This window comes from Notolepis coatsorum (assembly GCF_963971535.1).
Source record: "Notolepis coatsorum genome assembly, chromosome: 15".
Lineage (NCBI taxonomy): Eukaryota > Metazoa > Chordata > Actinopteri > Aulopiformes > Paralepididae > Notolepis > Notolepis coatsorum.
In genome coordinates this window covers 27,171,041-27,185,205 of record NC_140179.1, presented here as the reverse complement: position 1 = coordinate 27,185,205, position 14,165 = coordinate 27,171,041, and the positions used below count along the sequence as shown (strand labels likewise).

General features: G+C 51.2%; 1 protein-coding gene across 1 annotated transcript in view; it reads left to right on the top strand.

Moving 5' to 3' along the window:
- twf1b (twinfilin actin-binding protein 1b) overlaps window positions 1-14,165 on the top strand; it is a 45,268-nt gene that overhangs the window by 4,378 nt on the left and 26,725 nt on the right. Inside the window, exon 3 of the mRNA XM_084330307.1 lies at window positions 1,680-1,858. Within this exon, the coding sequence (XP_084186433.1) occupies window positions 1,680-1,858 (179 nt within the window). The remainder of the gene's footprint in view (window positions 1-1,679; window positions 1,859-14,165) is intronic.

Below are 14,165 nucleotides of genomic sequence, written 5' to 3'. Positions count from 1 at the left end.
TACATTAAAAACAATTGTAAAAATGCTGACAACTAGGGAAAGTCCATGTGCTGGCTTTGAAAGACATCTGACAGGAGGGAATTGGACTCCCATCGGTGCTGGCTTGGGTTGGAATCCCATTACAGCGTTGGTGCAGACTGTTTCAGTTTGACAACAGTTTCACTGCACCCAAAAGAGCTACGACCAATACAGGAAAAATACCCCTATAGAGTCTGCAAGAGTGGGGGTGGAAGATGACTCACGGGTTACGAACCATGGAACGGACAGGACTATGAGTGTGGATGAGCTATTCAATGAAGGAGAGACTCTCAGACCAGAACTAGAACTATATGTTAGGGTGGCGTCTAGGTTTTAACCCAAGAGCAGAACACAAGGTACAGGAGAATGAGGCGGTTTAGGGTGTTTAATAGGTACCAGGCTTGACAAGGTTGGAAATACTGAATGTACAACAAGGGGGTTAGGAAGGTCACTCCAAGTGACACCAGGCAGTGTCCAGGCTGGAGACGTCCACGGGTGGGGATGGGGAGTAGTCCGGGGTTGTGTGATCCTACACACAGAGAGAGCAAAGTTAGAACAGGGCAGGTTCAATGACAGAGGAAGCATACAGGTTTAGAGTGCTAGTACCACGGTAGGTGAAGCGACACTCGGACGGGGAGTGGCAGGGGCGCAGGCCTCATATCCAGGCTCTGTGATGACCTGATGGGTCTCAGGTGTGTAGGTTGACCCAGGTAGACAGCGTGGGAATGAAGAGACAGGAAGCTTCCCATATAAGGGCGTGGAGACCTGCTGGAGAACAGCACTGTGAGTAGGGTGAATGCATCATTGGAGGGCAGGGGTGGAGCGGTAGAGGCAGAGAAGCTCCAGGTGTGTCCTTGTGGCAGAAAGTAACAACAGTAAAAGGCCTCAGAATACATCAGAGAAGCAAGAAGTGCTTGGTAGAGGGAGTGCAGGTTCGATCACATTGATCAGTAGAAGGCAGTCGGTTGAAGTCCAGTGACAGGTAGAAACCCACAGTTCACAGGATATCAGTAACCCTGTCACTGAGGAGGAGGGGGAAAGCACTGTAGGAGGGGATGTAGATGGTACTGAAGCCAGCCTGCGAGTCAGAGAGAAGAGCTGTGTGCAGAAAGCTAGAGTTACTGTAAAGGGCCTAGAGCAAATGAAAGGTGGCAATGGGATTGGGCTTTCTTCCTTGAACTCTTATCCTTATCATTAGGGCACAAGTATCTTGTGTTTTCTTATAAACCCGGTGAATTGTTCAGCCCTATTGAAATATGTTATAAATGGTTATGACTATCCTCACAATACTTCATAGATAGTGTGCACAGCGGTTCTCAACCCCTACATGGATAAACGATAGTCTTGTCTCACGGACCACCATTTTGAGAAGATGTTTGTTCTTAGATATGACTTTGTCCAGAATTCCACAAGACGGGGAGATGACAGTGGAGAGAGTGAACCCTGTGATTAGAGTCGTTTCTATTCTCTCCAACTTGTTCTGAATGAAATAGTGATTATAAACTGTTCCCCATTATTCCGCGTAACCACAGGAATTCCTGGGGTTCCTTGCGCCCCTCGTTGAGAACCGCTGGTCTAGCAAAACAAAATGGCATTTTTCCCAGCCAGCTTTTTGGTTCATCTTCATCGAGCCGTTGTCCTCTCTGTCTTTGTGTCTCCAGAGCAGCTAGTGCTGGGCGGCACCAGGCAGGCGTGTAAGAAGTGGGACCAGGAGTACGACGCCTACGTCCTGCCTCTGCTGGAGGACGACATGCCCTCCTACCTGCTCTACCGCCTGGACTCCACCAACAACCAGGGCTACGAGTGGCTCTTCCTGGCCTGGTCCCCCGACCCCTCCCCTGTGAGTCCGCAGGCACATCATAATAGAGCTACTATCTACTATTATTATTATTATTATGATTATTATTATTATTATTACTACCATCACTATTACTGTTACTACTACTACTACTACTACTACTACTACTACTACTACTACTACTACTACTACTATTACTGCTGCTACTACTACTACTGCTACTACTACTACTACTACTACTACTACTACTACTACTACTACTACTACTACTACTACTACTACTACTATTACTGCTGCTACTACTACTACTGCTACTACTACTACTACTACTACTACTGTAACTGAGGGGTACAATTCCCTGACTGTATTGTTAGATATGGTATTTAATACCACTACCTCTTGTACTTTAACGTTAGGTTATGACTATAACCAAGTTCTGTTAGTTAGGGGCGATGCTTGGCATCGCTACTGCACTATCTCGCGTACGTGCACGCGTACTGAATAAACCACAAATGTACCTCTAATACCAGTATTAGTCTGACCACACCCCTCATCAGCTTACCTTCATAAGCAGGTGTGTGGTCACCTGCTCTCCTCCTTCCCAAGCTTTCACCACAAGGTGAGGACAAGGGCTGCAGCGGCCGTCCGATGCCAAGCATCGCCCCTAACTAACAGAACTTGGTTATAGTCATAACCTAACGTTCTGTATCGTTAGTGGCTTAGCTTGGCATCGCTACTGCACAAGGGAGGCCAAGCGGAGCCACTTGGCTGACAAATACACCCCGCTGACAGCCCCCCAAAACCATCAGAACAGGGAGGGCCGAGCCCCCCCGACCCCCCCTAATGGAGGGTAGCCCCCCTATTAGGGACGTCACGGGAGGGCGACGGACCCGACCGTGCGAAGAGGCACTCAAGCAACTCAACGCACAGGGTGAGCAGACCGTGGCTTGACCCCACGACTACACACACGCACAACCCGCATGCCACCCGGGAACAAACGGAGGAACAACCTCGTTACTGCCCCCAGAATCACGGGGTCAAGGGCAAACCCAACCCCGTGGCAAGGCCGTAGCAGCGGAGCACGAAGGAAGACCCAGACCCACCAAAAGGACCGGACTCCCTAGAATGGGGGCCCGGAGAAGTCCATGATGCCAGCATCAAGACCCCACCAGGTGGGCACGTAGTGCCCCGCCCCCCACATCGCCAGCGTATTCGGACAAAGGCCCCTCAGTTACTGCACCTGGTATTCCCAGGCGGAACCAACCAGGCCAGAACCTGCCCAGCTTCCGAGATCGGGCGTGTTCAGGTCGGTATGGCCGTAAGCCGAGCGGGCCCCGTCCCCCCAATAGTACACCGCCTGGCACACTGACCCTGCAGAATAGGCAGTCAGCATGGCCGTAAGCACACAAAAAAGGTTAACCAACGGAAGCAGGCAGCGCACCGGGGAAAAACCAGGCAACAGGCTGTTAACCCTAGCCTGGAGACTGCGGACGAGACAGGCGCCAGAGGGGACAGCTGAACACAGCCGCCCCGGCGGAAGGAGCGTAAGCTGGCGGTGTTGCATGACCAAGCCTCCATTTAACAACCCCCACCCAGAGGGGTCGAGGCAGAGAAGGCTGACACGATTGGCAGACGTCATGAACGTGCAGGGGCACCCTCAAACGGTGAACCCGGGAGTTGACACTGCTCCAACACACCAGGGAATCAACCACCTCGGTGTTACCCAATGCGGTGGTTGTTCCTATAACCCCTCAAGAAAAAACTCCAAAACACACCTGCGGGTATACACCGGCTATACCGCAGTACAAGTGTTTCAGTTTCCAAAAAGGGTTAACCCAGGCCTACGGGTCGCAAACATCACTTCGGACCGGGCCTGGCGGTACGGGAAGCACAGGGTCACCAGAGGAGGTCAAAAAACCACCCCCACAGGCCCCTCTTCGCCATGCGTGAGAGAGGAGCGAAAAATAATGGAGAACCAGCCCCTAAGCACACCGTACCCGGTATTCCCCGGCGGTCTCCCAACCAAGTACTAACCAGGACCAACCTGTGTAGCGGCCGAGATCCGACAAGATCGAGCGCGTACAGAATGGCATGGCTGTAAGCCATGACGACAGTGCTGAGTAAAAACATACCCAACCAGGGTCTCCATAGCGCTTAACCCTGTGACACCCAGACCGACCTGGCATTTTTCCCCCTGAAAAAAGCCCAAGTCCCTCAGGGTACCAGAACAGCAGATCTGCATCCCCGGCGGACAACGGGTTCAACTGATCTGGACCAGCGTGACCAGAACCAGTCCCGTGCCCTAACCACGCCGACATGCCTACTCCAGGAGAAGGGCAGATATGCGTGTTGATCTTAACATGAAAAGAAGGCGCCACCCAGACGTTCGGACGAACCGCGCCTGGTGGCCCACCCCAAGGGCGTGAGACCCCACTACATATGTTCAGATCCATCCCGTCATCATCCCCCAGACATGAACGAGAATCCGTCGACAACCCACCCAGGTCATGGGATGTGGTCGCCGGAAGAGGAAAAACCCCCATCTCAGTTGCTTTATAAAAACGCTGTTTCAACCACAAGCAACCAAGGCGTGCCAGTCAATCGCCTGTTTACAGCGAGCTAGCACTATACGTGCGTCGGGACACACCCCCATCAATGAACAGGCTATTTAGACCTGTCATTGAATCCCCAAGGCGCCCAGGGGAACGACAAGAGGGGTGTGACACTCCCTAACTCCAACACTTCTGGAATAGAAAGAAGGAAGCATCAACAGTATGTATCCCAGTCTACACAGCCGGGGTAAAAAATGTTCACATTTTTACATCCCACCACCCTCCCATAGGAAAGAGACGGGGATCCCCAGAGAGACTTCCCACGCGAGCTGTACAGATTGAAAAGAATATATTGCACCTTGAGCCATGTAAAAAACTGGTTTTAGGGCCTCCGGGGAAGAGGCACCGAACCCATACACACTCAATAAACGAATTGAATCGAATATACATACAATAGAAAAGGACCCTTCTAGAGGGTCCACTCACTTTGACAATCTGAGGAGGAAGGCTCTGTACTCTGATGGAGGCTTCCTCACATGGAAGAAGGAGTCCGAACTCACAGAAGGCCTGAGTAGGCGCTTGGTGAGGAGGAGCCCTGACCACCCCCCCTGAAAACAGATCCATCACATGGACCTGAACAGCACACGGAAGTCCTACCAACAGAGACGCGCACGGTGACGTACTCTATGGCGGGGGAATTCCTGCGGTGCACACGCCCAATATACCAGGCCGTGGGACCAGGAACTCCCTCCCCCCCCCCCCCCCCCCCCCCCCCCGTAACGCACGTGACGGGAACCTTGAAGGACAGGGGGTGTACCCCTGACCGACAGAACAATGGGGAGAGGAAAGGTTACCAGTTCACCCCTTTACGACCCCACACCCATGATACGACGTAACGACAAAAAGAGAATATGACACAGTCATAGTCAGCTCTATGAAGCGTTTCACAGCTCCACACAGCGCATGAGCTAACCTGCTATCTGATTTTTACTAAGGAAAAACACAGAATAGAGAAGGCTCTAAGAACCCCGGTCCAACATACACATGTGCTTCTGTGGCCAGTACAACCCAGTTGTAGGTCACATGACACACACAACCCATCATCACCTACAAAAAATGGCAAAAACACTCAACAGAGGAACGCCGTTTTTTTTCACAATGAGAGAATACATCATTCTTGATTAGTATCGACCACAGGCCTTGCTAAGCACACATGACAGCAACCAAACCAATTTCCCTTTAGGAAATAAGTTTCTCCAGCAGATTTAGCACAACCTCAGCAATCAAGCTAAGAGTCACATCGTATCCCTACCACACAAAAGACACAATTAATGCACAACATGTCTGATAGGAGGTGATAAAGTCCCCAGGGAACCGGGGGGGAAAAACACAATCCTCCTATTTTACCCTCAATACGGCCAGTTAAAACAGGAAAACCTGTTAATGTGTGAACTCACTGTCCATTGTCATTACAGTCTGAGAAAGAACATTCTTTTACTCACTTGTCACCAAGCATAGCTTCATAGGTCAGTTGCCTTAGTAGTGAGTACACGGTACACATAAACACCATGATGTTTCTCACACAACAACCAGATCAATACATCACGATCTGCACGGAGAAGCTAACTGCCAGTGACAAAAACAGCTCACACACAACCCGCAACGTATCCCAAATGCATTGCAACAACACACGTTTTGGGAAAAAACACCGTTATTTCACAATACATTTAGCAAAGTAAAACCAGAAGACGTGTTATGAGGTCTGGCCAACCCCGTACCTACCCGGAACGCAGATCAGCGAAGTGCAGTCACAAGACACCGTAGAACACAGCCGTCCTGTGTTGTTCGACCCGGGCAGCGTCGCCGCTCCACCAGTCGCTACAGTCCTCTTTGTTGACGCAATCCCCGTCTAGGCTCAGGCAGGGTCGACGAACATCCCCTGTCAAGGATGACGTCGTGGTCAAGAGTGTAAAACATGTTAAAATCAAAGCACGTTCAACAGAATAGCATCAAGCTAACGGCTGCTCCAACCGTTCGGGTGCTATTGCTTCCGCTCGCGAGACGCCGATCTAACGACGCACGCGATCAGAAGCGAGCTCCCGGCGGCGCGCGAGAAGCCAAGCTACCCCGCGCCAGGCCACTGACCGGCTAACCGTAAGCCATGAACATGTAAACAATGACATAACACTCACCCAGACAGGCCGCCGTTCTGAACCCCTCCTCACTTTTTAAGAGAAAAGAGAAAACAAGACGTCAACACCGCTTCACAACGGTGACATTACCACGTCCGGCGGAATCAGCACAGTACCAACTGGCCTGTATAGCTGACTTTGAACATGAATCTGCCGCTATCGCACATTACATGCACATATCCCCTCGTGAAGGAATACTCTCATTTGGATATGAAAGATGGGGTCTTAACACGGTGACAGAGAGAATCCACTCGTCCAGAACACACAGGGATCACCAGTGTCAATGGTCGCGGCCCACTAGTTAAAACTACAATGGTCGCCAGACCAAGGCCTTCTGTCGCCTAGGCGGCTAAACAAAGGACCCTAGCCTGGGGCCGGTTTCCATAAACTTTGTCAAGTAGCCCCCATAGCACTAACAGACAAGTGGAGCCCGCCAGCAAACACTACTCACCCAACCTGGAACGCACCGCTCCTCACAACAGCGGCATGTCCGACAGTTCAGCTGAGGCCTGACAGGTTTCACCCCAACAAACACAGCAAGGAACTGCAGTTGAGAAGCATGCAGCGGCGTGCTCCCAATACGAAAACCGGTGGAGGGTTTTTAGAATGATCATCATCTTCTAGACACTCCAGTACGAAGACAATATCGCCGTATTTTCTCGAAAATAGTGAGAGAGAAAATAAAGATATGATGTCAACGTATCCTTGTTTCCCAAGCTGTTCCTAATCCAATTTCTTCCATCATGGTGTCAAGTGTGGGGATCTACCGAGGCACCTCTTCCTTGTGGTGAAAGCGAGAAGGAGGAGAGCAGGTGACCACACACCTGCTTATGAAGGTAAGCTGATGAGGGGTGTGGTCAGACTAATACTGGTATTAGAGGTACATTTGTGGTTTATTCAGTACGCGTGCACGTACGCGAGATAGTGCAGTAGCGATGCCAAGCTAAGCCACTAACGATACAGAACTTCTGGCCATCCAGTACATGATATAAATATGATGAACACTTTCCCACCTGATGAAACGAAGTCCACACAAATGTACAAATCGAATATTTAATATAGCAAAAGGTATATACAACGTTCACTTGTTTACACTTATGATTTGAAATATGCACTTGTATGGCAAATGAGTATTCGTAGGTAAATCAACATTGAATGTCCAATCTCTGGTTACGCAGGGAGTAAGTATACAACCTGGATATTTAGGAACTATAGCGATGGTACTTAAATGATTATAGCTGGATACACTAAGGGGGGGGGGGTCCCGCTGGTTGTAAGACAGTAGGAGGGGGGGGTTAGAGAAGCCGCTGGCGGTATCCCATCTGGCCGACGATTTCTTGGGAGAATTCAAAGTCTTGAACACGGTGCCCACAGAACCTCGGTCCGCAGACGAATACAGCTGGACCCTCTGGTGGACGGTAGCTGCCGGTCCACAACGGAGAGACGTGAGGCGACCTCACTGGTGTAGAGCGCCGTCTCACCTGGAGTCCTCTCCGGGGGGTAGTTCCAACACTCCGCAGTGTTGGCCGTTATCCATGGAATAATCAAAGCACCCAAAGCATAATCCAAGCCGTGGAAGGCTCGCCGTCGTCCGGGTAGAGTAATCCAATATACAGGTCCAGTCGCCCTGGCCCGGAGCTCCTCGGATGCAAGCACCACTAATGGTCTGCCCAGCCTGGTTAAGCGTCCAGATAACGTCAGGAACGATGGGGGTACTGATAACTTTATAACTCTAACCGAACGATGCACCATACATAAATAGACTATTGTTAGTTTAATAGAATACGTCCAACTCGACGGTATAGTGCCAAACTATGACTATTCAACTATTAATCCACACGATATCTCAATGCCTATTCTGAGGCCAATTAGGCCTTACTACACCACACGTGCGTCGTGGGTGAGGCTTCGCGTCTGTCACTCTGTTGGAGGGTAAAGAACTGGACTAAAAGAAAGTTCTACTTTACTTGCGCCATATATATATGCGCTATGAACAAATAGTACCATTCGTATTTCGCCAGACGTATTCCTACGCGGAACCGGGGCTTGCCACGACATGTTGGGCGGCACGATTGAACTTGAACCTAGGGGTATGGCAACCTGGCGCCAGGTTCTCGTCCAATGGTAGAATGAAACTATTATGGGCTGTTTAGTAGACTAAAGGGATATTCAGTGCATATTGTACAAGGAATATACAGGGGATATCAAACGATATACAAACACTATTTAAATATATATATATAAATAAATATATATATTCGGTTTAATCTGATCCTTCACAACAGCCGCCCCCTAATTAGTCCCACCTAATTAGCTAAGCAGAGACAGATTAACCGCACTGTCTACCACTCAAGGTCCGCTGTAAGGGTCAGTCAACTCACAAAGTCATGGGGTCATGGTCATCATCGATAGTATCTGGGAGTCGGGGCAGTTCTATGAGCCTCGCCACGGGTCGTGTGTAAGTGCGCCCTTGGACGAGTACTTCAGCTGCTCGGACCTTGCCATCGGCACCGGTGATCACTTTGCTTACGCGGCCAGCCGGCCACATAGCTCTGGGTAGTGACTGGTCGATAATCATGACGACTGTTCCTTCTGTCAAATTGTCTCTCTCTTTTACCCACTTCTGGCGGGTCTGTAGAGACGGTAGGTAGTGGAGTAGGAAGCTGCTCCAAAACTTGTCAGCTAGTACTTGACTGTACCTCCACATTCTTCGGCCGTTCGCTTCTTCAGGCCTGTACATTGTCTGGGGTAGCGCGGGGTCCAGCCGCGCCATTAGGAGTGTGTTGGGGGTGACTGGGTCGACATCTGCTACATCACTGGAGACGTAACCGAGGGGCTTTGAGTTCAATACTCCCTCGATCTCCGTGAGGACTGTCATTAGGACTTCCTCCGCCACAGTCTGGGCCCCAAGCACGGCGTACAGGGCTGTCTTTATAGAACGTACTTCTCGTTCCCAGGTTCCACCGAAGTGGGGTGCGTTCGGGGGATTAAACTGGAAGTCAATCTGGGATGGAGCGAGGTGGGTCTTAAGTTCTGGGCCCATAGCTTGGAAGCTCTCTCTCAGCTCTCTTTCTCCGCCTTTGAAGTTTGTCCCGTGATCAGACAACAATGTAGACGGTTTTCCTTTCTGTGATGTGAATCTTCGGAAGGCCATAAGGAATGAGTCTGTGCTCATGGTCGGAAGGAGCTCGATATGTATCGCTCTGGTGGTCATGCATTTGAATACAATACCCCACCGCTTCTCGGTTCCTCTTCCTCTCTTTATATACAACGGGCCAAAGCAGTCCATGCCTGTGGAGTGGAATGGCTTGTCGCCGAGTCGGAGGCGACAGGGGGGTAAGTCAGCCATCCGTGGTATGCTGGGCTGCGCGCGCCACTTACGGCAGTCTAGACAGGTTCGCTGGAAGCGCCGCACTGCTTCTCTCCCTTGCAGGATCCAATAACGACGTCTGATCTCCGCGAAGACTCTCTCTGCTCCTGCGTGGTGTACATCCTCGTCGTATTTCTTTATGATCAGCTCTGTGACCTTGTGTCGGCTGTTCAAGACGATCGGGTACTTAATATCATCCGGTAGATCGGGGGCTCTCCGCAGGCGACCATCCACTCTGATGAGATTATGGGCGTCACTCTCTGGTGCCAGGTGGAGCAGTCTGCTGTCTGATGGGACGGGGTTTCCTCCCTGTAGACAGTCTAGCTCATCGGGGAACGAGTCTCTCTGGGCTCGTTGTAGTAGAAGAAGTTCTGCTTCTTCGTAGTCAGCTGCTGACATGTCAGTGGTGGACTGAATCTCTGGGTGGTGCCGCAGGAATGTTCTTTGCTGCGCACTCTCTAGGGTAATGCAGTCATCTATGTTGGGGTCTGTGGAGGCGACTGTGCTCAGTCCACAGAACATAGGTTTCTTGTTCTCAGCCTCCTCGTTACTTGCTTCCCGTGGGGTGGGCGTAGGCCACTCTCCTTCCGGGAGCTTGAGGAATTCTGGTCCGTCACTGTAGATGTTGCGACGGGTTAGGTCATCCAGAGACATTCCCCGGGTGATGACGTCAGCTGGGTTGTGTTTGGTGTCCACATACCGCCAGCTCGCTGCTTCTGTTAACTCTTGAATCTCGGTGACTCTGACTCCCACGAAGACTTTGTATCTGCATGAATCAGACTTGATCCATGTGAGTACTGTCGTGGAATCTGACCACAAGATTGTTCTGTGCACCGGAATGGTGAGTTCACGTTGGATTAACGTGGCTAGATGCGCTCCTGCTAGGGCTGCGCAGAGCTCTAGACGTGGGATAGATTGTTGCTTTCGTGGGGCTATTCTTGAGCGGGCCAGGATGAAGGCAGTGTGTATCTTTCCTCCCTTCTCTTGGGCACACAAGTAGGCCACCGATCCATAGGCTACTTCGGAGGCGTCGCTGAAGACGTGTAGATCAATCTTGCATGTCTCTGGCCTCACTGTGGATGGGAAGTAGCTGCGGCGTATATTGACGCCTGGGAGTGAGCGGAGTTCCGTCTCCCACTCTCTCCATGTTGAGGCAAGGTGTGCGGGTATTGGGTCGTCCCAGCCCTGGTCCTTGTCCCATAGTGCTTGTACAATCCTCTTTGCCCTGGTGGTGTAAGGTAGAATACATCCCAACGGGTCATATTGTCTGGCGAGTGTTCTGTACACACTCCGTCTGGTGGGCGGTGTGGCAATGTATGACGCCGTGGATGGCGGATACATCGGCGAGCGTTGGGGGAGAGACCTCCTAGGCGAGTCCCCTCTTGCGCCTCTCTGTGGGCTGGTACCGACAGGGTACCATGGCCCGCTGGTCCAGGTGCTATTCCTCGGGGCTGGTCGTGCGTCGTGCTCACCCGTGAATAGAGTCGGGGGTCTGTAGCGCAGCGCCGCGGGGGTATAGCCTGGGCTGTACTGGACCTCCTGGTCCGGTGGAGTACTGTGCTGTCGTCGGGCTTGGTTCTCCTCCTCTCCCTCTTCTTCCTCTATCAGGTCTTCCAGATCCTGTAGTCGTTTATTTAGCTTCTCCGCAGTGTATGCCGCTCCTTCCTTGTAGCTGGGTCTCGCTTGGACCGGTCTGGGAAGGGGGTCTGCGGGGGGTATAGGCTTGGTCTGTTGGTCAAGTTCAGGGTCTCTTGCTCGGTTAGGAGACGCTGCCCTTGACTGTTGTCTCGACGAGTTCCTTGAACCCCTGGCGGAGGGAGAGGGTGTTGCCCTGGGGATCATCCGCTTCATTATCCGCGCCCGTAACTTGTCGCGCTCGGCTTGTCGCTGGATGAGATCGATGTTGCGCTCTGCTTCTCTTTGGGCATAGTCAGCGGCGCGCTGGGCTTCGGCGGCGGCGCGCTCTGCTTCTCTTTGGGCATAGTCAGCGGCGCGCTGGGCTTCGGCGGCGGCGCGCTCTGCTTGTCTTTGGGCACCGTCAGCGGCGCGCTGGGCTTCGGCGGCGGCGCGCTCTGCTTCGGCGGCGGCGCGCTCTGCTGCGGCCCGGTCTCTTACCATATTAATTTCCGTCTGAAGGCGTCTCATCTCCAGGCGTATGCGCTCTTCTTCGCTCCGTTGCTGCGCTTGGAGGCGTTCTCTTTCAATAGTAAAATGTTCGCGCTCGCTAAGCGTCTGTGCTTGGAGTCGATCGCGTTCGGTAGAGGCTGTCAGGCTGACGAGGAACGCCTGTTGTAGCATCCTCTCCGCTTCGCTGGGGGAAGGCGGTTGTGGAGGTGAGCCGCTCCTGGGTGAGCCGCTCCTGGGTGTACTCGTTGGGGAGTCCTGGAGCTCTATTTCCTCGGCGCTCTCCTCCTCTTCTTCCGTGCAGAGTTCTCTCTCTGTAGGGTTGTCTTCCTCCCGGGGCTGGTCGGGGACTACTTCTTCGGTAGTGGCGGGGGGTAAAGGCATGTCAGCTCCCTCCTGGTCCCCACTGTGAGCTTGGTCAGTTACATTAGGACCTACTAGGGCCTCTGTGGTCGGGGAAACCTGGTCGTTAAGGTCAGACATAATTTTACTTTCTACTTTTACCGCGTTTACCGTTTGTCGAAGGCTAGGTAGTTGACTGACAGTGTAATCCTCTAAGTACTGAGGTGGCTGTCGTCTGCGCCGCGGGCGTTCTAGGTTAGGAGGACCGTTTCGTGGAGTGTTCATCATTGGCCATTTCAATATTAATAACACTATATTAATATTACACTAGTTACCCTCCGGCTCGAAGGACCAATTGTAACTGAGGGGTACAATTCCATGACTGTATTGTTAGATATGGTATTTAATACCACTACCTCTTGTACTTTAACTTCTGGCCATCCAGTACATGATATAAATATGATGAACACTTTCCCACCTGATGAAACGAAGTCCACACAAATGTACAAATCGAATATTTAATATAGCAAAAGGTATATACAACGTTCACTTGTTTACACTTATGATTTGAAATATGCACTTGTATGGCAAATGAGTATTCGTAGGTAAATCAACATTGAATGTCCAATCTCTGGTTACGCAGGGAGTAAGTATACAACCTGGATATTTAGGAACTATAGCGATGGTACTTAAATGATTATAGCTGGATACACTAAGGGGGGGGGGTCCCGCTGGTTGTAAGACAGTAGGAGGGGGGGGGTTAGAGAAGCCGCTGGCGGTATCCCATCTGGCCGACGATTTCTTGGGAGAATTCAAAGTCTTGAACACGGTGCCCACAGAACCTCGGTCCGCAGACGAATACAGCTGGACCCTCTGGTGGACGGTAGCTGCCGGTCCACAACGGAGAGACGTGAGGCGACCTCACTGGTGTAGAGCGCCGTCTCACCTGGAGTCCTCTCCGGGGGGTAGTTCCAACACTCCGCAGTGTTGGCCGTTATCCATGGAATAATCAAAGCACCCAAAGCATAATCCAAGCCGTGGAAGGCTCGCCGTCGTCCGGGTAGAGTAATCCAATATACAGGTCCAGTCGCCCTGGCCCGGAGCTCCTCGGATGCAAGCACCACTAATGGTCTGCCCAGCCTGGTTAAGCGTCCAGATAACGTCAGGAACGATGGGGGTACTGATAACTTTATAACTCTAACCGAACGATGCACCATACATAAATAGACTATTGTTAGTTTAATAGAATACGTCCAACTCGACGGTATAGTGCCAAACTATGACTATTCAACTATTAATCCACACGATATCTCAATGCCTATTCTGAGGCCAATTAGGCCTTACTACACCACACGTGCGTCGTGGGTGAGGCTTCGCGTCTGTCACTCTGTTGGAGGGTAAAGAACTGGACTAAAAGAAAGTTCTACTTTACTTGCGCCATATATATATGCGCTATGAACAAATAGTACCATTCGTATTTCGCCAGACGTATTCCTACGCGGAACCGGGGCTTGCCACGACATGTTGGGCGGCACGATTGAACTTGAACCTAGGGGTATGGCAACCTGGCGCCAGGTTCTCGTCCAATGGTAGAATGAAACTATTATGGGCTGTTTAGTAGACTAAAGGGATATTCAGTGCATATTGTACAAGGAATATACAGGGGATATCAAACGATATACAAACACTATTTAAATATATATATATAAATAAATATATATATTCGGTTTAATCTGATCCTTCACAACAACTACTACTACTACTACTAC